General features: G+C 32.8%; 1 protein-coding gene across 3 annotated transcripts in view; it reads left to right on the top strand.

Moving 5' to 3' along the window:
* Nucleotides 1–25,332, top strand: part of LOC108701391 (titin) — a 234,891-nt gene that overhangs the window by 88,606 nt on the left and 120,953 nt on the right. For all 3 annotated transcript variants that reach the window (XM_041576219.1, XM_041576221.1, XM_041576220.1), the window contains 36 exons: nt 65–352; nt 1,318–1,608; nt 1,818–2,105; nt 2,495–2,584; nt 2,663–2,945; nt 3,178–3,361; nt 3,588–3,677; nt 3,766–4,033; nt 4,130–4,390; nt 5,542–5,751; nt 6,134–6,211; nt 6,836–6,862; nt 7,207–7,269; nt 8,821–8,892; nt 10,265–10,549; nt 11,225–11,284; nt 12,454–12,531; nt 12,815–12,868; nt 15,241–15,318; nt 15,438–15,521; nt 15,729–15,812; nt 16,269–16,352; nt 16,497–16,571; nt 17,517–17,588; nt 17,786–17,869; nt 18,235–18,315; nt 18,428–18,511; nt 18,809–18,883; nt 20,464–20,547; nt 20,708–20,794; nt 21,259–21,312; nt 21,491–21,565; nt 21,725–21,805; nt 23,373–23,912; nt 24,389–24,472; nt 25,104–25,187. In XM_041576219.1, coding sequence (XP_041432153.1) covers nt 65–352; nt 1,318–1,608; nt 1,818–2,105; nt 2,495–2,584; nt 2,663–2,945; nt 3,178–3,361; nt 3,588–3,677; nt 3,766–4,033; nt 4,130–4,390; nt 5,542–5,751; nt 6,134–6,211; nt 6,836–6,862; nt 7,207–7,269; nt 8,821–8,892; nt 10,265–10,549; nt 11,225–11,284; nt 12,454–12,531; nt 12,815–12,868; nt 15,241–15,318; nt 15,438–15,521; nt 15,729–15,812; nt 16,269–16,352; nt 16,497–16,571; nt 17,517–17,588; nt 17,786–17,869; nt 18,235–18,315; nt 18,428–18,511; nt 18,809–18,883; nt 20,464–20,547; nt 20,708–20,794; nt 21,259–21,312; nt 21,491–21,565; nt 21,725–21,805; nt 23,373–23,912; nt 24,389–24,472; nt 25,104–25,187 — 4,860 coding nt within the window. The remainder of the gene's footprint in view (nt 1–64; nt 353–1,317; nt 1,609–1,817; nt 2,106–2,494; nt 2,585–2,662; nt 2,946–3,177; nt 3,362–3,587; nt 3,678–3,765; nt 4,034–4,129; nt 4,391–5,541; nt 5,752–6,133; nt 6,212–6,835; nt 6,863–7,206; nt 7,270–8,820; nt 8,893–10,264; nt 10,550–11,224; nt 11,285–12,453; nt 12,532–12,814; nt 12,869–15,240; nt 15,319–15,437; nt 15,522–15,728; nt 15,813–16,268; nt 16,353–16,496; nt 16,572–17,516; nt 17,589–17,785; nt 17,870–18,234; nt 18,316–18,427; nt 18,512–18,808; nt 18,884–20,463; nt 20,548–20,707; nt 20,795–21,258; nt 21,313–21,490; nt 21,566–21,724; nt 21,806–23,372; nt 23,913–24,388; nt 24,473–25,103; nt 25,188–25,332) is intronic.

The following is a 25,332-nucleotide window of genomic DNA, read 5'->3' as shown; positions in this document are numbered from 1 at the left end:
TATTACAGTATGTACTTTGCATTCAATCTAAACTACCTTTCTTATAATTTGTGTAAACTTTTAGAGGGCAAGAATCCTCCATTTTTTGATGTGAAACCTTCACCAGTGGATGTTCCTGTAGGGGACCCTGTGAAGTTTGACTGTCATGTTACTGGAACACAACCCATTGCTCTCACCTGGACAAAGGATAACAAAGAGATCAAAACTGGCGGAAACTACAAGATTACACAACTCGAAAACACAATACAACTCACAATTTTGAAGGCCGATAAAGGAGATTCTGGGCAGTACACCTGTTCAGCCACTAATGATGTTGGAAAAGATTCTTGTACCACTAAACTTAGTGTACAAGGTACTGCTAATACTAAGATTACAGCAGAAGATTTTTGTAATCAAATAATTATTATGAATACATTTTCTTTAATGTTTGAAAATGTTTGGTTGCATAAGTCTTCATATATCATTATTTATTTTATCTCATATTCCTTTTACAACAATTACCAACCACAAGTATTCTGATAATTTATGATAGTTCTCTGCACAGTGAAATTATCCATTTTTGGCTGACATATTGGGACATGCTTTTCCATATGACCCGAGTATTCTATACTTCTTTTCTCTTGAGCTCTGCAATAATCATATCACGGATCAACCTCAATGACCTCCTCTTATGCAAATATATGTTTTATGTAATGGGATGCTTCAAAATGCTATGAGACTTTTTCCAGTTATGGTTTATTTCTAGCCACCTACGATGCAGACTATATTTGGTGAATATTCTTCAAATTTTTGAATAATTTCTTTATTTCCACCAGAAGCCTCAAACATTTTAAAAGTAAAACTAAACCATTTAGTGAATTCCCTATACATTATACTCAACACAGTGTTTGGCTGAATGAAGGTTCTCAACAAGTCTCTTGGTGGTATTACATTTATTTCATTCTACAAAATAGATCCCCAGCTTCAAAGGGGTGTTCAAAGTCATTAATGCATCAAATTACATATCACATGTTGAATACAAGAGGTTTGTATTTTTTAATGAGTATATATGATATTTATCTTGTTATGGTACATTACAATGGTAACGACTTATACAAGCCATACTGTTTGCTTTTTATTTTTTCTTCTTATTGTTAATTACTTTTTACATATGCCTAAGGGAGTTTCCACATTCATTAAAGTATATTGTGTATATCAGAGAAACAAATTCCACATTTCAGAAGAGTATCCTATATTTTTGCATATTTTGCATATTTTGCATATTGTGCCAAAACAGAGACTGCTTATACATATGCATATACTGTATGTCTTTTGCAGAACGCAAAGTTCCACCATCTTTTACAAAGAAGATGTCTGAAACTGTTGAAGAAACAGAAGGAAATTCCTTTAAGCTTGAAGGACGTGTAGCTGGTTCTCAGCCACTGACTGTTGCCTGGCTTCTGGACAATCACGAATTTCAACCTTCCTCAAATAATGAAGTCACATTCAAAAACAATGTTGTTCTTCTTCAAGTTAAAAAGTCTAGCCAGTCAGATGCTGGATTGTACACCTGCAAAGTGTCTAATGATGCAGGAAGTGCTCTGTGTACCTCTTCAGTTCTGATCAAAGGTGAATTAGTTACTCATACAACATACTGTATTTTCTAATTATGGAAAACCTACAAATTTCTTTTTTTACATCATCTAATGAATGATCACCAAAACATTCATCAGTAATTTTAGTTTTTACACTTATGTTCCCTATTCTCTAAAACCCATTCCTCAAACAGTTAAATACATTTTTTATTAAAGTAATTGTGTTCTTTTTCTTCCGTATAGAACCCAAAAAGCCTCCAGTGTTTGATAAACCACTAACCCCAGTAACAGTATCTGAAGGGGAAGGCTTACAGCTCAGCTGTCATGTGGAGGGATCACAACCAATCAGGATTCAATGGCTAAAAGCTGGTCGAGAAATCAAATCTTCCAACACATGTAATGTGACCTTCATTAGAGGGACAGCAACATTAGAACTCAAAGCTGTTTCAAAGACAGATGCTGGAGACTATTTATGTAAAGCAACTAATTCTGCTGGAAGTGAATCTTGTACTGCAAAAGTAACAATCAAAGGTATAAAAACATATCATGCAGGAACCTAATGTTTGCAAAGTTTTCTCAGTAAACATTTGTCTTGTAATCATCTGTAAAATAATAAGTAGTACTGCAGATAGTACTGACACTACAGAGTGCAGTTAAATCTCTGCATATGGCTCACTACAAAATAACTTATATCTAGTTGATTAACACACAGTAATATTTAAATTGTATTTTTTGAAGGGTAGTGAGTAGTGTCCATTTAATGTAGGGAATACCAGCAGTCAATTGAAAATTCAATTAATTGAACATAATGTAAGTAGAAAATATACTGCTTCATTTTATTTGAAAACATTCAAAAGACTTAGAACTTTTGTTTAAACTAAATGATACTTTAACATTGTTTTTTTTTGTGTTTCTTTTAGAAAAAGCAGCCCCTGAACCAGTGAAGAAAGCTCCAGTTGAGGGAAAGCTGTTCTTTGTTTCTGAACCTTCTAGTGCTAAAGTAGTAGAAAGTAAGCACCTTTCCCTTTCCAAAACATAGTAAGTTGCTCTTGAATTTTTTATATTAAAACTTCCTTATTTCAATTCAGAGGGTACAGCAACATTCATTGCCAAAGTTGGAGGTGATCCAATTCCCAATGTAAAATGGATGAAAGGAAAATGGAGACAAATAAACCATGGTGGACGTATTGCAGTTCAACAGAAAGGAGATGAAGCTAAGCTGGAAATTAAAGATGTAACTAAAACAGATTCAGGACAGTATAGATGTGTAGCCTTTAACAAACATGGCGAAATTGAGTGCAACACCAACTTGGAGGTCTATGAAAAGAAACAAGAAGCATTTGAAGGTGATCTCAGAGCAAAACTAAAGAAGTAAGTAAGATAATTAATTGCTGCAAGTGAGAAACAAGGCTTCTTATATTAAAGTAAATTCTTACAAGTCTGTATTTAATATCATAAATACCAGTTCTTAGTGTTATACAAGTCAAACTCTATAAAATTACAGTTTGTATTAATTTGTCACATCTCAATACTTTTGCAATAAACCCTTTTACAAAACCTGGTATGGGTTGTTTAAACTTCTCACACTATATTATAATTTTAGGACACCAACCAAAAAGAAGCAAGAAGAAGAAGAGAAGCCTATTGATATAATAGAACTTCTTAAAAATGTTGATCCTAAGGAATATGAGAAATATGCTCGCATGTATGGTATTACAGATTTCCGTGGCCTTCTACAAGCCTTCGAACTGCTTAAGGCCAGCAGAGAAGAGGAGAGCCATAGAATGGTATATATTATTCTGGATTGTAAACTATATTGAAATTGTCACTAATTAATAATATAACCTATATTTATAGTACAAAATCATGTTACTTTATACTTATCATGGCTCTAAGCTACAAATGAGAAAAATTATTTAGGCATTATTATTAATTATGAAAACTACATTTTAATTATGAAAACTCAACTGATATTTTTTTACTTGCTTGTTTTTAATAAACCTACCTTTTCAGGAAATTGAATCTGAGGAAAAATCACAGGCTGAAGAGCAAGAATTTGATGAACTTATATCATTTATTCAACAAAGATTAACACAAGCCGATGTAAGAATCCATAATATTTTGCCTCTAGCTATTTTTATGTTGAATTATATAAGTAATTATTCTTCTAATGTTGTGACTTATTTTTTAGCCTATAACCTTGATCAAAGATATTGAAGACCAAACTGTAGAGACAAAGAAAGAAGCTGTCTTTGAATGTGAAATCAAGATAAACTATCCTGAAATCAAGCTCTCCTGGTACAAGGGAACTGAAAAATTGGAATCCAATGAAAAATATGACATCAGTATACATGGTGACCGTCATATTCTCAAAATAAAGAACTGTCAGCCTCAAGATCAAGGCAATTTTAGAGTTGTGTGTGGACCCCACATATCTAGTGCCAAGTTAACAGTAATCGGTACATATTTACTTTCATATTTACATTTTTTTTAAACAAAATGTATTTTAACTTTTCTACCTGTTCAGAATCTAATCTTTATTTGTTTCCATGTAGTACCTGTAGTTATAAAGCATTTAAAGGACAATGCTGTGAAAGAAGGACATAGCAGTACCCTGGTCTGTGAGTTTTCTATTCCAAATGTTAAATCAAAATGGTACAAAAATGGAAAATACATTGAACCAGTGGGACGATACAGAACAGAAGTAAATGAAACAGTGCACAAACTTATAATTAAAGATGTAAGGACAGAGGATCAGGGTCGGTACACATGCAAGTATGAAAACCTGGAAACAACTGCAGAGCTGATAATTGAAGGTTTGTGTACAGAATCATTTGTAATAGGACAGAATGAAACTGAATAATAATGCAACACCATGTACTAATCCAAAAGCCACTTCTACTCAACACTAGGGATGGGCAAATTTTTTCGCCTCGTTTTGCCGGAAAAATGGCGCCCATAGACTTGTATGGCGGCGTGCGTCAAAAAAAAAAAAAAAAAAAGACACGCGTCAATACAATTTCGCCGCACAACAATTTTATTTTGACGCCCATAGACTTTAATGGGCGTCTGCGACATTTCGCTGGCGGCTAATTTTTGGCGAAGGGAAACAGGTCAAATTCGCCCATCCCTACTCGACACATTTAGGTTTCAATATTGTTTTATGGAGAGAAGTGATAATTTACAACAAGGTGGATAAATAAAGTAAGGTTGAATTTGGTTTTCTGTAAGTAACACTGAACTGACCTAAGCGCTTCTACAAATATACAAATTATTTAGACATGGTACAACCTATTCAACATCTTCACCATTAGTACAAAGTCTGCCAAGCTTTGCCAGTGCCCCTTGTTACCAGTCCTGAGAGCTCATATCCTTGGCCTAAATTCTTGCTCTTATTCACAAGAGAAACCTCTAAGATTCTGTAATATATTTATATTCCACCAAATCACCTAGTCTCCAGACAATATATAGGTGATACTCAGAAATGTAAATAGAAAAAGTCCTTTATGTATTCATCCGTGTGAATGTGCTTCTCAACGCGCTGCAATCCCTGTGCTGGAGTGCAAAAGGTTACTAATGAGAAAAGAGATAGCCGGAGAGCACGTAATTCTTTAGTTAAAAAGTCATCTCTTTATTCGCAGACATTTACTGCAGTGCAGTAAATGTCTGCGAATAAAGAGATGACTTTTTAACTAAAGAATCACGTGCTCTCCGGCTATCTCGATACCCAGAAATGGCAAGACTTTGCCTCTAATACCTTGAACAGCAGGTCACATCAGCAAAAGTTACCCAATGGAATCACAGGATTGATTCTTTAACCTAATCTCAGTACTCCCATCACAAAAGAACCACTAAAAACATACACTGATGATACACAATATGTAAAATCATGGCTCACCTCTATAAGACATCTCATGTTTTAGAGGCAATTTTTCTGATTTTAACACAAATTTCCTTTAATTATTAGCTGAACCCATTCAGTTCACAAAAACCATACATAACATTGTTGTGAGTGAGCACGAATCAGCAACCTTTGAATGCGAGGTATCATTTGATGATGCTATTGTCACATGGTACAAGGGTACAATGGAATTGCAAGAAAGTGCCAAATATAGCTTCAGAAGTGATGGGCGCTGGCATTACATGACAATTCACAATGTCACTGCAGAAGATGAAGGTACTATATCACTTTAAAATATTTTTTTCCATTACTGTTATATAGAAAATATATATCTTGACACGATTAGAGTTTTGTATTTTTTTTAATACCTTAGTATTTCTGTATTTAAGCTGTTTGCTTTGCTTGGTAAAAATATCACATGATAGATTTTACAGATTTAGAACAACATACAGTAGATGAAGGTGATATGCAGCTTGTCAACCTATGTTTAGCACTTTATAGCTTGATGATATCAAATTATTATGTCAACTTAATTTTAATTATATAATGCCTTATGTATGTGTTTTGACCGATTATCAACCTTCTGCATAGAAAATATAGCCATCATGTTGATGAGAAATTAGAATTGTTTTATTAGAGCATATACATTGTTTTGCAGGAGTATATTCAGTAATTGCCAGCCTTGAGCCACGAGGTGAAGCAACAAGCACAGCTGAGCTATACTTAACAACTAAAGGTATGTGATTATTGTTAATCTAAATAATTATATTAAAATGTAGTCACAACTGTTCATTTAAACATGTGGCATTAGTATACATCAAAGCACTACCACATAAAAGTCACATTACATCATGTAAAGTCATAAGAAATTATAACACTAAGGAATGAAACAGGCATATGTGTATCCAAGTTTAACATTCTGCTATAAAAAGAGATGTTAGCTTATAAAAAGCCAGGCTCCAAAGAAAACCATAAACATTTTATAAATTTGTTGATTTGCTATAAAAGACCATTCTTATGGTGACAAGGCATGCAAAGATTAAAGTGCTGCACCTCATTCTTTACCTTATAACTTTTTGGAAATTGTGGCATGTAGAGGAGATGCCAGCTGCATCCTAACATCATTGTTTACACAATGACACAATGTTCAATAGGGGCCAGAAAGGGTCTTCTTTTAATCTCTCTGTGTCTGAGACAAACTTATACTTCCACGGGCCTTTAGAACACAAATTGTAAACATTTTTATACCATGCTGTTTGTTGCATTCTTTTTAGAATTGCAATTTTCCCAGTCAGTAATTTGAAACTATATGAAATGTTTGCATCTGCTTTCATTGCTTATGGTCCATGTTCTTTTACAGAAATGAAACTGGAACTAAGACCACCAGGTAAAAAGAAAATCATCTGATTTATGTGTATTTGTGTATATATTATTATGTTTATTTACTTAACTTCAAGTAGTGGATTAAAAAAAGCTTAAATGGTGATATAATAAATACATCCTTCATAAATTTATATATGTTAATTTGACAAATATTTGTATTGTTCCTGATGCCATATACCTGCAAATGTTCTATTTTTCTGAACCAATGTGTCAAGACTTTCCTTTACAAATCTACAAAATTTCAGGCAAGAGTTTCTTATTAACAAATAATTACTAAATATAAGAATGTTTGACCCATAATATTTTAAGCAATATAAAAACAAGGCATTTTCAATTAATTCTTTCTAGATGTCCCTGATACTAGAATACCATATATTCCTGTTCCTCTGGAAGAAGAAGAAATAAGACAAGGTATGTATTTGGCATCTAAATTATCGGTAAAATAGTTTAAGGCCCATAGACTAGAGTAAATATTTATTTGCACATATACTGCAGTACATTTATCACTTAAAGTAATTTAATAAATATCTAATACAATAATATAATACAGTGCAACATAATTATAGATATACATAACTGTACATAAAAATGAATATTACACAACAAAGAATTAAATTAAATTGCTGTTGATCCAGAGAATACAGAGATGATAGAATCCGTTCCATTAATTCATAAAAGGTATAAAAATAAAATTGACTGTTTCTCACTAAAATGATTTTGATTTAAAAGGCTTCTTTTTCACATACATCTTAATGTAATGAACAAAAGTTTTTATTGATAGTAGGTTTTCATAAGTTCATCCATAACTTTTCAAGCTGAAGCCTGATAAAAGTTAAAGGAAAATGTTTATTTTGATTAATAAAATCTTGGAAGGCCATTCTTCAGCGAGGAACTGAGAAAGAATAAATCAGCCATGTTATAATATTGATTTGGTACTGTATGCCTCCCAGTTCTCCTGCTTTATGAACAACCCCAGCTGTTTCTCCAACTACTGATTAAATGTGCCTAGTCAACTTTTTTTCTGTGTCTTGTGTTTCAGGGGGCTGGGAGATCTTTTACATTGGGGGCATTTATGATTGCTTGTGCTTTTTGTGGCAACCAATCTTTAATGAAACCCTGCTTACATTTGAGCTTTTGTGCCCAAAAAAGTTTGGCAATCTTGTTCCTCAAATTATGGACAGCAGCAAGTATTCAAAAAAACTTTAAATTAATAGTCTTTATTGGCTTTTTTTTTTAAGAGCATAGGATCAAAAACCTACACATTTTGGGCTTACCTGCCCATAATCACAGGCAGGAATTGCTTATCTTCATGTGTGCATTGACTGAACAGGCTTTTGTAACAAAGAAAAACTTTGCCACATTTTAGGCAAACTTAAGAAGATCGCCAAGCTTTTTTTGACATGAAACCCCTTGTGATTAGTAAACTCATGTGGGGTTTTATTAAAGATTGCTTGTGCCAAAAAGCACACGCAAACTTAAATGGGCCCAATATTCAAAATTCCAATTTAGTCTTAATTTAGGAATCCAGGAGTAACAGAATTTGTAAACATTTAAATAATGTAGTATTTCATCAAATGGTGGTATGTTGCCCTACTCAGAATTAATCCAGTTCTCACTGAAATTTACCATTTGAACCAACCACAGTGTTATTTGAGTGTGACATCACTGCTATACGTTCTTAAGGGACCCTGCAACATAATAATGCAGATGCATAGCAAACAACATGCATGTAGCATTATGTTGAGGTGGAAATTGCCATTATCTTTTGTTCTCTGTGTTCTATATTGGTATGTCAATACATATAAATGTATTCAGTGTCTTGTTATAGACCTGTGTCTACAGCCTTGTACAATTTTACATATGTGTAATTGTCTTGTCTCTCTGTTCTGGGATACTTATATGAACAATACAAGTTAGCAACACATAAAAATATAATTTTACTCTTTTGTTATATTATTAAAGTTTCTGCACCTGGCAAGAGACAAAAAATCCCAACTGCACCAGCTCCTCCACCAGCAGCTCCTCCCTCTAAAGGTAAACATAGAATGGAAATCTGTGGCCATAATAGCTTTAGTCAATCAGTTAGTGAAAAAGCCTGACAAAAATTATTCTTTAGCAACATCTAGTCAAGAAAGCAAAGACTTGATATGTCTTTGTTACGTTTAATAATAACAAGAAGTTAGAAATAACTTGACTGTTGCTGCTGAATTTCATGAAGCTCAATGTCAAGCTCAGTTAAGACTTAACAACATTTCTTTATAAATTAATGCCATGCCTATTATAGTTTAGGATGATATTATTAAGCCATGGTGTTTCTATGTACATTATTTGGTAGTCACTATGACAAATTATGTGAGATATGTGGACTACTCATTTACATGGACTTGACCCAAGCAACACAACTAATATTAAATAAGACACTAGTCTAAATGTAAAATATGAGAAGCAGAGTACATTACTTTAGAACAAAAATTTAGTTTTGGGTATAGAAATATGTCTGTAGTGTTGTGCAAAAAATGTTTGTTTCTTGTTCTTTTTCTCTTGATAACATTGGCCACATTATCTTATCTTCTTCTCATAAATTAACTCTTGTGTGTAGAAAGGAAAATCAGAGAAAAGAAACACATCTGTTGTCATATCTTCCATGTTATGTTTTTTCGTTTTTAAGAATTCAACTAAATCTTCTTGTTTCTAAATTGCTATTTTTGTTATCCTTCCACTCCTGTCATTTTTAATGTTGTGTGTTACTTCATATTCATCAGTTCATAATCTAAGAAGCAGTTTTGTTTGTCACAATTTAGTTTTTAATTCTTTTCTCAGGATCATCTCTATGGAAAAAGCTGTTGCATTTTGACTTTCTTTAATATATTGTAAAACAGGGCTGTCCAGTGGGAGGCTCACAGGCTATATACCACCGATATACCAAACAATTTTATGCCCGAAAGTCTGCCTAAAGGCTCCAAGTATTTGTTTTATAGCCCCTGGCATGTGGCATAATTAGCCATGTATTTGCTCTTTGTAGTTAGAATGTGAAAGATTTTTCAAATATCTTAAAGTATACACTCATATCATATATTCACAATTTTGTATTGTTAGGTTGATTACCTGAGGACTATAGTTATGTGTCCTTTAAACTCCTTAATATTTGTTCTGTTGGCAATGTTTGTTGTTCTGCTTTTTGTTTAGTATCTTTTTTTGCATCACACATAGTTTGGCTGTTTCTTTTATGGTATATTTTTGGAAAAGGCAAGATACACAATAATTATATATATAATTATATATAAATTTTTTTTTTTGTCGTTCTTTGTTTGTTAATTTTTTAAGAAAACAATTACCTCTTTTCTTCTTCTTATAAGTTGCATTCTCTTAAATAGCATTTTGTTAACATGACTAAATGTGTTTAAAGTCCCTGCCGAACGTAGGAGAGCTGAGGAAGCCAAGGTAGTTGCCGTTACTATGAAAAAAGAAGAAATCTATGAAAAAGCTTATGTGGAACCTGTTTATGAGGAAGAACAAGTTTACACTCAAGAGGAGATATCTTATGAAGAAGAGTATGGCCAAAAAGAAGAGCTATATGAAAGCCATGTTTATGAAGAAGAAAAGCAATATTACGAAGAAAAAGTATATGAGAAAAAACAACAGTTCTATAAAGAACAAGTTTACGGAGAAAAAGAAAAATATTTTAGAGAAGGTATACTGTGTATATTACAGAATAGTTTACTACTTAAAGTGAAGTCCTTTTGAGGTGTTTAATGTGGTAATTGTTATTATATTTGTGTTCCCCCTTTTGTAATCTCCTCCACGTTAAATTGTTAGTCTCTGTGTTTTGACTTTGTTTATTACCTTATTTTTGAGTCAGTCATTCAGTTAATGAGTGAAAAGCCACACAGATAAAGCAATGTTTGTGTTAGGTTATTTTGTTAATTATGATAGGACCAGTGTCTGTTTTCTTAGTAGAAAATGCCCTATTCTGAGATGGGTGAGTAAAAATAATAATTATGTCACACATTATATCTTACAATTAACTCTTGAGTCTTGAACCTTATAGTTACATATTGTCACAGAATACTTGACCACAAAAGATGTTTCAAAGCTTTTTAAACATTCTTACTCTTCAATTGTTGTATGCGTATATATGTTATATTTTATTAATTCAATTTCACTTATTATGATCCATCACAAAATGCATAAATAGTTTGCCATATGCAAAAAAAACATATATTTAACTCAATAATGAGCACTTTCTAGTGTTTCTTTGTTTTGGAGGGGTTTATGTGAACAATGTCTGTGCAATCTCTGTTTCTTACTTTGGCTGCCAGTTGCATTATCTATCGCAGCTAGCTTACACTCCATTTTATTTCTTAAGTTATTGAAGAGGAGATTCCACAAAGAAGGATCCCAGAGAGTGAACATAAAAAGGCACCAGGTACATAAACACTGAGTATTAACACAGTAAAATAATTGGATTTATATTATTCTTCTGCTCTATTAAACTGATTGAAGCATTAGGGGAGGCCTATGGTGGTATGAAAGAAAAAAGTCAGAAAATTGTGTTTCAGTGCAAAATCCTATGTGAACATGAAAAGGCACAAGGTGCATATACACACAGGGGCAGACTTAAGGGTTGAAGTGAAAATTCAAATTTTCACATGTTTTATGGTTAAAATCCTTAAATTCGAATTGTGAATTATCCAAACTTGATTTGAGTTTTAATTCAAATTCTAATTATGAGATTTATCATACTCTGGTCCTTTAAGAACTCAAATTCGACTATTCGCCACCTAAAACCTGCTGAATTACTGTATAAGTCAATGGGAGAGGTCCAGGATGTTTGCAGCCTTCCTGACATTCGAGTTTTTTCAGAGAGAAAAAAACTTGAATGAAGTTTTTAAAATTTTAATCGAGTTTTCATAATTCTAATCGAAATTGATTTGAGTTTTCAAGTTGTTTCAATTCGTCCGAGTTGAAAAAATTTGATATTATTAATAAATTTCGATTGGTTGAATTTCAAATTTATGGGAGTTTATGGAAGTTTTAAAAAACTCACATGAATACGAAATACGACCCTTTATAAATGTGCCTCCCAGTATTAACTAGGGATGCACTGAATCCAGGATTCAGTTAGCGATTCGGCCAGGATTCGGCCTTTTTCAGCAGGATTCGGGCTGAATCCTTCTGCCCATCTGAACCAAATACAAATCCTAATTTGCAGATGCAAATTAGGGGAGGGAGGGAAGTCGCATGACTTTGTCAAAAAACAAGGAAGTAAAAAATGTTTTCCCCTTCCCACCCCTAATTTGCAAATGCAAATTAGGGTTCGGATTCAGTTCGATATTCGGCCGAATCTTTCGTAAAGGATTCGGGGGTTCGGCCGAATCCAAAATAGTGGATTTGGTGCATCCCTAGTATTAACACAGTAAAAAAATTGGATTTATATTATTCTTCTCTTCTATTAATCTGATTTTAGCAGTAGAGGGAAGCCTATGATGCTATAAAAGAATAAAAAACTGTAAAAAAATCCTATACCACATTAATACTAATACATGTAGGAATAATAATGACAACAATAATTGAACTGTTTTAATAACCTAACAGTTCCTAGAAAGCCTGTAGAAGAACAATTTGAAAGAATAGTTATGAAAAAAGAAGAGGAAGTGGGCATTAGAAGGAGAGGTATTTCCATTACTTTAATAGATCAAATGTATGGCAACATTATTTAGCTAATCATTAGCTTAATTGTATTAATTAACCAGCCTTCACTTACCAGTCAATATGACAGCATTAGATGGCTCATTAATTTCTAATATTATGACCAAATATCTTTTATAACTTACCTTCGGGCTGACAGTCCCCAGCAGAAGTTGCTAATGCAAATTACATGCTGCTTTCTTTAATAGCTACCCTTTTTTACTTTTTTATGATTAGCTATTAAACATATGCATTTACATTTTTTAAGTGCGTGAAAAACCATCACCAGTCCCTGTTCATGAGGATGTTGAAGTGAGGCAAGGTAAGAAAAAATTGATTTTATGTGAAACAAGATCATTTTGCAGAGTAACAAAATTATTTATGTAGGGTTGCAACCACATGAATCACAGAAGAGGGCTGCTTCAAAAAAAATAATAATAATAATAATAAAAAAAAATATATATATATATATATATATATATATATCAGTTTGTTTTTGTAAAAGGAAACATTCCATCTGTAAAAGGTATGATTGACACACTGGGTATTGTCATCATTGCTTAAATATAAACATACTGGTTAAATTAAGTACAATACCCAACAATTCTTAAATTAGGATGATATTTTACACCTGCAATAAAAGTAAATTGTAATGACCAACATATTATAAGAAACAGCAGACAGAACTATTGGTATGATTAACCTGCTTTTCAAAGTAATCACACTGGCAACCAATAGTACCTGCTAGCTTTACATTATTAAAATGTCAAAGTGCAACTTCAGCTTCTTTTTGTAGCCCAAGCCCACTATATTATGCATCATCATCTGAGGCAGGGACGGCTGCTTTCCTACTGGCTTGGTGCATGCACAATACAGGTTTTTGCAATGTGTATGTGACAATCCAGCAATGAAACTGGGGCGGGTGGACATGGTTATAGCATTTCGATAGCAATATGTAAATGTGAACATGTTCAATTAAAACAGATTTAGGGGCAGATTTACAAAATTCGAGTGAAGAATTCGAATGTAAAAAACTTCGTATTTTTTGGGTACTTCGACCATCGAATTGGTTAAATTCGTTCGATTCGAACGATTCGAAGTAAAAATCGTTCGACTATTCGACCATTCGATAATCGAAGTACTGTCTCTTTAAAAAATACTTCGACCACCTACTTCGGTAGATAAAACCTACCGAAGTCAATGTTAGCCTATGGGGAAGGTCCCCATAGGCTTGCCTGTGATTTTTTGATCGAAGGATTTTCCTTCGATCGTTGGATTAAAATCCTTCGAATCGTTCGATTCGAAGGATTTAATTGTTCGATCGAACGAAAAATCCTTCGATCGATCGATCGCAGGATTTGCGCAAAATTGTTCGACTTCGATATTCGAAGTCGAACGATTTTAGTTCCCAGTCGAATATCGAGGGTTAATTAACCCTCGATATTCGACTATTGATGAATCGGCCCCTAGCTACTGTAGGATGGGCACAAAAAAGTAGCTTTTGTTGGCAGTAGTTGTGTTTTCTGCACATAACAGCAACAATAAGGCTTTGTTAATACTACTAAAATCTTAACAAATCAAGCCTTATGAGAAATATGTTGTGTTTATAGATGTCTATGATATATATGTGTGTGTGTCTTTGTAAACAGACTTTTTTTTTTTTACAAATCTAGTGTAAGGTAATGTGTGTAACTGTATAATATTTGTCAAGGGAAGCAATAGTAAATTAAGCCATTATTCTAAACTAATTTTCTATGTCCTGAGATGATATGCTGTACAGCTTTCGCACAAGTTTATTTTGTATGATTTATAATTATTATATACATGTTTGTCGTCTTTCTTTATGTATTATTTCATTTTTCACACAGTGTTTTCAATCATATTCATCTGTGTCACTGTATATATTAAAACTTTGTCTGTATAGTTCCACTTACTTGTAACTTAACATATTCCTACTAATGTATGTAATACAATTAAGGTATTATGTGAAGTATAAATTACAACAGGATTATTTACTCTAATTACTCAGTAGACTGGAGTATGTCTCTGTTGCTTTGTAGAACTATGTTTCTTTATAGACTTTTTCTATGTTTATACTGTATTCCTCAACTAGAGAATGATCTTGGTTTAGTGTTTCTCTATTTAAACACCTTAGTTGTAAATGTAAAAAAGTATTGGATTACTTCTTCTAATTAGGGGGTATTTATGATATGTTTGTAAGAGACAATATATTAATTAATTAATTAATTACATTTCAGCAGTTTTCATTAAAACTAAAATTAATTAAATTTCATCATATTTCAAATATAAAAGCATGCAATTTGCCCAGAAATAATTACTACACAGCTATTTCTACTTCTGCTTAAATATATTTTAATTTTCCTACACTCAAGGAGGACAGATTTTAGTCATTTTGCAATTAATATTATGAATTTACTCTTATTGCCTCTCCTAGGGAAGCATTGTTATTTTCATTTTAGTCAAGTCCAACCTTTTGACTTTATGGAATGAGATTCCCATGTGTATTCAGATGTCTGTCATACAATCACACATGTCAATCTTATACAATGTGTTCTCCCCATTAACTGTTTACTGTATGTCATTAATAATGTGAGTGCTTCAGAGAATTAAAGTGTTTAGATCATTTTAGAAATGTGAATCAGGGTTCAGTCACATTTCTTGTATATTCTGTAGTGCCATCTGTACATGAGAGAACCGTTGTAGAGGAAAAAGTTGAAATATCCATCTCTAGAAAGGAAGAGATCGCTGAAGGTAAATGTCCCTTTCAATACAGCAAATCTCTATACAAATCTTCATTTTTTATTGATAAAAAAAAGAATAATGTAAGCACAAAGATGACTGAGACTTGAAATGTGTCAATATCTTTAAAGCTCCAAAGGTTCCAAAAAGAGCCATTGTGGAGGAAAAAGTTCCTGCTGCTGCTCCTAAAAAGGAAGCTGTTGCACCACAAAAAGGTATATGGATGCATTTTAAGATGTTGTGGTTGTTCATGTTTTTGGCTGATATATAAATATATTGTGCTTTGTCTCTTGTTTTATCATATCTTTATATTTGTTCTTAAATACTTTGGAATCCTGCTAAATGTTGTCTTTTTACTGTCATGTTTTATAAGTGTTTTTGATATATTCATGTAATTTAAAATCAATAATGTTGTTTTAAAGTGCCAGAAGCTGCTAAAAAAGCAGTGCCTGAGGAAAAAGTACCTGTAGCTGTTCCTAAAAAGGAGGAGGCACCACCAACTAGAGGTATCTTTGTGTGTAATGTCTTATCAGCAAGCCTCTTTATATTTATAGTAAAACGATTTTTGCCAAGCCTATGTACATGTAAATGTTTGTCTTTATATGTTATCCTCATATAGCCTTGTTTGAAAAATTCTTTGGGTCTCTGTGAAAATACTAAACAAGGGACCTTCATGTTCTAATCCACCTTACTGAACTTTTGTTGTTTCAGTTGTCCCATAACTCTGTAATTGTTCCGTGTGTGTTCACTCTTCTAGTCATGTCACTTGCTGGAAAAAGTAATTAATAATGATGCTTTTGTTCAAGTTACATTCTTTCAATTCTACTTGTGCTTATGCTTTCAATTTGGCAGCTTGACTTAAATCACGTTAACACATTAAAATGCACAACATGGTTCAGTGTTTAAATGCATGAAGGTCTATGGTAATTCATAAGCATTCACGTTCATAATATTTTCTGTAGTCTCTGAGGTACCAAAGAAGGTTACTACAGAAGAGAAAATCCCTGTAGCTGTTCCCAAAAAAGAAGAGGCTCCACCAGCCAGAGGTATAAAACAGCACAGCATTATACATTCTGTAATATTTTTATTTTATGTTAGCTGAGAATGAATACGTTCTTTGGAAAAAAATACCTTAAACTTTTCAGAGTCCTATATGTAGACTCTAATGTAATTTAAATTAATGTCTTTAGTGCCTGAAGTTCCAAAGAAAGGCATAGAAGAGAAAATTCAGTTGGCTCCTAAAAAGGAGATATCTCCAGTGGAAGGTATATTTGTTCTTTAACATTTTAAATCTTCACCTGCAGTTTAGTTATTTATTTTTATTTCTTTTGTCTTTATATTTTTGTAAATTTTTGGATACCAGACCAGTTTTCTTAAAGTTGTTTTAAGTTTGTGAAGTGAGTATGTGTTGTTTCATGTCCACTTATGGAGTGTATAGAGATATTAACCTTTGATGTAAGTCAGACTTTTATTATTATTCTACTATAAGAAAATGTTATAAAATCAGAACAACAAGTATCTTCCAAATAGGTTTGCTCCCTAAAACAACAAAATTAACTTAACTGCAGCTCTTTTTAATTGCTGCACATTGTATTGCATCTAAAAAAGCTATTGGCCAAAAAATGACATGGATCTTAATATAACATTTGACATTGGCTGTTTTTGTAATGCACTATTTATTTTCTTTTATTTTGCTTGTATGATCATAATAACAGTGTATTCTTCTATAAAATTTAAAGCACTTATATAAAGTATTTAGACAAACTCTTACATTTTCCTACATTAGAAAACTAAAAAAAGTTGAAGATGGTTTGTTGTGAGAAAACAGGAAATTCAAAAAAACAATCATTTATACCCCACACGGCAAAGTTTAGTTTGAAGGGGATGGCAGGAACAATATATCTCTTAAAATATATAATTTTTTGTTTGAATTTTTTTATGGAAACAATGGGGACTATATGCAAAAACTGTAAACATACACCAAGTCAAACTGTTATGATTATATGGAATCAAACCCCATATTTAGTTAAGATCGTAAGAACAGTCTATGTCATGTTGTGTTTTGATTTGTCTTGTTTTAGTATGTGTGTTTTAAATCTTCAGGCACCATTCCTCTATTAACATTATAGTTAGACATATTATAATTTTCATGGTTTTATGACCATAACATTAATAAAATACAGAATACTGAATATGAATATCTTTTAAAGTGCCTGTGGTACCTAAGAAACTAGAAGAACCAACTGTACTACTTAAAGTGACAGAACCTAAGATTCCTACAGGTATAGTAGCATATGTTATATATTTCTTTTGAGGGTATTTTGTAAGAATACCATAGCTTCCTTAATGTGATGTAATGCAACAAAGGCTGTTGGCTGTCTTGGTTTATATCTGTCTATACATCTGTATTTTAAATACACCATAATTATAGAAAAGGAACCTAAATATAAACAACATTTTAACATAATATATTTTTAAGTGCCAGAGGCACGAAAAAAACCTGTTCCAGAGGAGAAAGTACCGGTTACACCACTCAAAAAATCAGAGATTCCCCCTGCTAAAGGTATATAAGTTACCTTGCATCCCTTACCTAGCATTGTCTGCAACTTACATCGCTGAGTCTGTAATTCTGTGTTAAATGTGTTTTGTTTTATATTTTTATAAATGTAGTTTTATTGTATTATGCTACATCATGGATCCTCTATAGCATATGAGCACTGCCTTGTTTAAAGCTTCTTTTTCTTAAACAAATAAAATCTTCTTCTGCTTATTAATTTTTTCATATGTAAACTTTTGTTCACCTTTCTTGATGTCCAGTTGATTATGTTTGTTTATGTCTAATTATGTAGCCAATCCTATTTTTGTTAGCTGTTAGCATCTTATACTGTGTCTTTGTATAATATTAAGTAATGTTGAATGTATTTGAAGTTCCGGAAGTTCCCAAGAGACCAACTCCAGAAGAGAAACTACCTGCTGTAACACTTCGAAGGGAGGAGCCACCCACTACAGGTAACCCATTTAGACATGACCTTACTCGTCAATCAAAACATCACTGTTTTGAAAACTCATTTGCATTGGTCTTTCATATAAACTGAGAAAAATATATGCAATATATTTCAAGTTGCGGGCATTCCAAAGAGAGCTGTTCCAGAGGAAGAAGTGCCAGTGGTTGTTCCCACGATAAAGGATACTCGACCAGCTAAAGGTACAGAATGTCACTGCAGGGATACTCTGGTGTTTTTCACAGACTGGGCAACAACTAGGATCAGCCTATATTCTTTGCATGATATTACCATCCAGGGGATGCTGTCTAAAACCAAGTTTAAGTTTCATACTAACACATTTGGTTCTTGTGGCATTTGACAGGGTTTTGTCTTCACTAAGTGTTTTTATCTTAAAGAAATCTTTTTTGTGTTGTGTCTGTGGAATGAAAGGCTGTGACATTCTATTTTTACTTTATTCTTTAATGTCATGTATCTAAAATGACATAATATTCTTTAAGTGCCTACAAAGAGAGTGCCAGAGGAAAGCGTTCCCATTTCTGTACCTAAAAAAGAGGAAACTCCACCAGCCAAAGGTAGATAACTCAACAACCCTTGTGCTATTAATACACTGTATGCTTATAATCTTTAGCAAGCCCTACTGAGTATAACATGTTTTGGCATTATGGATGATTGGAGATGACTACTTTGTGACATTGTGACATTGTCTGTAGAACTCATTTTTCTATATGTTTTACAAAGGCAGAGACAGAAATGTCTATACATTTTGTGTTGTTCAAATTATGAAACAATCTTCAAATATGCAAGTGGAAAAACGATAAATATTACTCTAAACAATAATATTTTTAAAGTGGCTGAAATACCAAGGAAGCTGCCCAAAATTTTTCCTAAAAAGGAAGAGGCCATACCAACAAAAGTTTTTTTAGTAGCTTTTGCATAAAAATTTAGCAAATTTAACAAAATTTCCATGCTGTCGCTTTACATGCTACTATATTTTGCTTTCCTATAAATTCCTTATCCTCTAAAAGTCAGGAAGAATATGATCATAATAATTTAAATGTCCGTGCATCTTTTATAAACTATATATAATTACTTTGGTATAATAACCTTTCCTACTAAAATGCAAAATTGGTTCATATAAACATTGATATTTAAGTAAGATACATGCAAAAATAGGTCCTATAAATCATAAAGATCTTTTAATTAAAAGCAAAAAGTTTCCAATTTGGCTACTTATTTATTATACCTCTTTGTTCAACTCCTTCCATATGCTTCTTTTGGGGCAGATTTACTTATGGTCGAATATCGAGGGTTAATTAACCCTCGATATTTGACTGCTGAATTGAAATCCTTCGACGTCGAATATCGAAGTCGAAGGATTTACCGCAACGATTAAAACCTTCGAATCGAACAATTCGAAGGATTTTAATCCATCGATCGAACGATTTTTCTTCAACCTAAAAAAGCTAGCAAAGTCTATGGGGACCTTCCCCATAGGCTAACATTGACTTCGGTAGGTTTTAGGTGGCGAACTAGGGGGTTGAAGTTTTTAAAGAGACAGTACTTCGACTATCGAATGTTCGAATAGTCGAACGATTTTTAGTTCGAATCGTTTGATTCGAAGTTGTAGTCGAAGGTCGAAGTAGCCCATTCGATGGTCGAAGTAGCCAAAAATAACATTCAAAATTCGAAGTTTTTTTTTATTCTATTCCTTCACTCAAGCTAAGTAAATGGGCCCCTCAGTCTTAAAAGAAAACCTGTGGTTAATTGGCATTATCATTGTGCCATTTGCCAAATTTGTATTAAGTACTGGATCAATTAATATTTTTAATATTAATACCTCAGATGTAACAATAATGTCTTGCAATAATGTGCATGGCATGTAAGCACAAGCAGTGGTTCTTTCAGAAACAGAGCTCTTAATTAAAAGTACCTCAAAGAAGAGACCAGTGTCATGGCTAAGATGGATGTAATTGTGTTTTAAAATTAACCCATGTTTCTATGTGTCTGCAGTAGTGTCGTGAGACTTTATCTACCTTGTCTGTGGTCTGTGTCTTTAATACATGTTGTGGTATTTTCTTGTTTGCTTGTATTGTGTTCGACTTGTCTTTTAGGAGTAACATAGTTCTTATTGCACACCATTGCTATTTTTAAGTGTCTGAGATGCCTAAGAGAGAAATTGTTGAAGAAAAAGTATCTATACCTTTATCTACAAAAGAAGATGTTACCCCACTAAAAGGTATATATCTTGTTTTTAAAAAGACACACTGATCTTCCTTAAGGTTTTTTTGTTCTGTTGTTTTGTGACACATTTAAGATTTCTTTTACACTGATACAATGTATGGTGTCTTATACTTTTTTAATCTTTCTTAAATGCACCATGTATTAATGTATCTTAGTTCCGGAGGACATAAGGAAACCTAAAACTGCTGGGAAGCTACCCATTGCAGTTCCTCTTAAACCAGAAGAAGCTCCACCTACAAGAGGTATTAGCTTAGGCTGTATGTGTTTTGTCTATTTTTATGTTTTTGTGAGTTTTAAGTGTTTTTCCGTTTATGGCCCACACACATATCAGACCATCTAAAGTATAAATGGCTCACACTATAGTGGTAGAATGTAGAAAACAAAGTATTGTGTGATAAAAGCTCCAAGTCTAAGTCACCAAGAGAAATCTATCCGCAGGTAATATTATTGGAAAGCTATTTTTCTGTTGGTTGCTATGGATTAGGGGGGCATCATTAAAAGGTATTTTAAAGGTACTGCTTTTTATAACTTTCTGCATTGGTACAAAATAATGTTAAAGTTCAGCAGTACTCTAATTCATGCAACCAACTTTTTACTTTAGTTTTACTTTTTACCCCATATACTAATTTTTTGTATCTGTGTGTTAAATTTTGTCAGTCGTAATACTCCTGGCAAATATTCACACATATTAATCATATCTTTAAAGTTCCAGAGACAAAAAAGAAACCTATTCCTGAAGAAAAACTTCCACCCTCTAAAGGTATCATTGTTTTGGCCAATTACTGTTGCTTACTGTGTTGCCATATTGCTTTCTGTCTTTCTGTGACTTTTTGGACAACTCTTATGGAATATCTGTTGTAAATATCTCTTTAAGTATTTCAACTGCAAAAGTTAGCTTTGAAACACATATAAACCTATTCAATAATGTGTCTTTAAAGCACCAGAGATTCCAAAGAAACCAGAAGAAAAGATACATATTGCTTCCCAAAAAATTGAAGTTCCTAAACCAGCAGGTACAATAAAAAAGAACTCTTTTTAAAAAAAAAAAAAAAAAATCTTTTGTTTCTTTGTTATATGTCCTGTGATTTTTGTGATTTTTTTTTTGTACTTATGAATCTTTGTTATTTTTTTGTACATCTGTCAATTCACAATTCATTTTTAAACCTTTTAAGTACATGAGATTCCAAGGAAGCATGAGAAAGAAGAACTGCCCTCTGAAATTTCTAAAAAGGAAGTGGCTGCTCCAATTTCAGGTATAGACCAATACTGGCAGAAATAAATATTATATATAATGCAAAGTACATCTATGTATTTATACATCATTTAAATTAAAGAAATAAAAAAGTATTCACTGCACTCTATAGTAATCAAGCAATAGCATTTGAATAAAAATGTTTTAGGGCTTTCTATAAGTAAATTTGAATAAGCTTCATAAATGACAAATATAATAATAAATAATGTATAATTAGTATATTGAAGATGGTATCATCTACTATTTTTTAATTGCAAAGCAACTTTATATCTTTTACAACAACAACAAAAGTACATCAAAAAGACAATGTAAAAGTTCAATTCAAATCATGCATATGATTATTGTGAATAACAACTTCCTGGTAATCTTGCCTTCTGGCAGGTATTCTGAATTAATAAAAAAAACACTGAAATGGAAGATCACAAAAATGTACATATAACTCTTAATGTAATAAAAGACATTAAGGGCAGATTTATCAAAATTTGTGTTTAGAGCTCACCACAGAAAAACTCACTTTCTATTCATTCTTAAGGGGTTTTTAAAATCATATTTTTTTGAAGGATGAAAGTTAAAGTTCAGTATTTGATAAATACTCTTCTAATAGGAATGACTAGAAAGTAAGTGAGTTTTCCAGTGGTTCCATTTTGATTAATCTGCCCCCTAAATATGCACAGTAGCAGCAACCAAAAGCAACCAATAATACATTTCCCTTTAAACAAATGACCAGTACATTCTACCTGCTGATTGGTTGCTCGGGGTTACTGCATAATGCCATTAGTCTAGAAATAGTTCAAATGCACCCAACCCTTTTAGTGCTGATAGCTTCTCATATATGAATATCAATTATACATCCAAAAACAGTAGTGAAAAAGATATGATGCGGATATCCTGTAATCTTTGAAATGTGCAGTTCCACAACACAATTGGCGAGTCAAACTTCTGACCAGAACTTGTGATCATCAGGCCTGGATTTGCGGAAAGGCCACCTAGCCCTGGGCCTAGGGCAGCACGATCTTAGGGGGTGGCATGCTGCCCAACCACACCCACATTGGTTCAAAAACACTGGGGATACGCAGGAGATACAATCATTTTTTAAATTTCATTTGCGCTAATCCCCATTGCTACAGTCCAGATGATGAAAATTTGCACGAATGAAGGGGAGGGGACAGGGGCGACGAACGGCAGTGGGCCTAGGGGTGCCCACAATGTAAATCCGGCCCTGGTGATCAACATGCAATACTTAAATCACACTTCTGGTGGATGTCATGGAAAATATCTTAATAACTTGTATAAGAAATAGACAAAAGATAGGAACATATTGGATAGTAACATATTTATAAATACTTCCTCCTTCCACTAAATAGGCTGCTTACAGGAACTAGAATAAAAACAGACCACCAAAACACTTCCTCAGGAGAATTGTACTACATTCCCAAGTCACACTTTTTGTGTGCTTCCTTTCCAGTGTATACACATTTACACACACATATTTATATATTACCTGCTGTGTAGTGAATTTGCTTCTAAAAAATTATACTGCATATTAATGTGGACATATATTTTTAAAGTGTCAGTGGTGTCCAAGAAAGCAAAAGAAGTTAAAATAGTTGCTGTAAAAGATAAAGAGTTGTCAAAGGAAATAATTCAACAACCAGAGTACAAAGAAAAAGAAGTATCTGAAACAATATACAGCAAAAAAGAGGCATTCTTTAAGCAACATATTTACCATGAAAGAGAAGAAACTTATATACAAGAGGTTGATGAAGCACATAAAGAAATATATATTGAAGAAATTCCTGAAGAAGAAGACATTTATCAAAAAGAAGAAGTTCCTGAAGAGCAAGCACTGGAAGAGTTCTATTCTAAGGAGGATGTGCCTAAGGAAGTTTATGAAGAGGATGAAATTGTTGAAGATGTGTATAAGGAGGAAGAAATTACCAAAGAAGAAGAAAGGTATGAAGAGCACATTTATGAAACACAGACAGAAACTTATGAGGAAGAAGATCACATTTATGAGGCAGAAGAAGACATTTACCAGAAACCAGTGCCTGAAATCACTATAAAGAAACAAAAAATATATGAAAAAACAGTGGTTTATCCAGAGAAAGGTACAAATCTTTATCTTCTCTGTCTTCTTGGATTAAACTCCATATTCACTGTATTAATCAGCGTAACCCCAAAAATATCTATTTATTTAATTCCCTTCTTTAAGTAAAAAAGATAATTTTATAATAACCATTGATGCGAATCTATATATAAAGCAAAATAAAATTGCTCCGGTTGCTATCCCTTTTTTATAGAAAACAGACTTAGTACCTAATTAGCTGCACATACATCGTTTTATGTTATAATTAGCATATAATAATACTATGATTATTATACTCTTCACCTCTTCTTTCTCTATCACCAGAGAAACCTCCTTCATTAATCCCAGAGATAAAATGAAACAGATGTAAAATGAGATATAATCCCACCACAAAATACTTTCATTGGCTGTGAATTTCTTTTGCTGTCCTAGTTTTCTGTGTTGTTAATTTGTCATGTACTTTTCGTTTAATCCTAAAATGATATCATATCTTTAAAGTGGCAGAAAAGCCTAAACATGTGGCAACTGAAGAAAAGATGCCAACAATTGCTCTTAAGAAAGAAAAAGTTCCTGTAGTAAAAGGTATATTATCACACATTCACACATCCTTGTAACATCACACATGTTTTATATAACTAAAATTGCCTGAACTCTTTTACACCCTCTTTTGTGGATAAGTGTTTGTTTTCATGTATGTATTATTTTACTTTATGTAAGTCTGTTATGTTGTCTTACTCTGTCCCGTTATGAAGAATTTAGCAATAACATTATATAGTTGAAATCAGGGAGCCTACAATATAAAAATAACAAATAGATATGATTTTTTCTTATTACAATAATAACTCTTTTATACTAATAGTACTGTGTTAGCCTTAGAATTGTTTTTCCCTATTCAGTCCCAAAAAGTTCCTTACACCTCAGCATTCAATATAGAAAAAGCCAAACTGATTTACTTAGCAGCTGATTCTTACTTATTAGAAGACTAGTCTAATACAATACAATACAAAGCACGTTATATTTTTAGTCAGTAGCAATCTACAAATGTGATATTATTATTTTAAATCTTCCTGAAATAGCCTTGGCAGCCTGTAAACTATAGCTTCTTGATAACTGGTAAAAGCCCATAGTTGAGGGAGAAGTCTGTGTTTCTTGTTTCCTACTAATGTGCAATAAAGTCTTCAACATGGTCTTCAACAAACTAATCTCTTTTAAGTACCCATGAACTCTAAGAAACCTACTTCAGAAAGAAGGGAAGAAATAACAATAACCAAAAAAGAAGAAATTATTCATACTGAAGGTACCTTAGTCCATCTGGGATTCACACACTTGCATGAACCTCTTCAGGCTTTAATTCCATCACTTCAGTTGGTTTACCTTCATCAGCATTTTCTTTGTGTGCCCATACCCTCTTCATAAACTCTTTTGATGTCTATATGTCTCCA

This window comes from Xenopus laevis, chromosome 9_10L (assembly GCF_017654675.1).
Source record: "Xenopus laevis strain J_2021 chromosome 9_10L, Xenopus_laevis_v10.1, whole genome shotgun sequence".
Classification (NCBI taxonomy): domain Eukaryota; kingdom Metazoa; phylum Chordata; class Amphibia; order Anura; family Pipidae; genus Xenopus; species Xenopus laevis.
The sequence above is the reverse complement of the archived record's forward strand: the minus strand, read 5'-3'. Positions and strand labels throughout refer to the sequence as shown.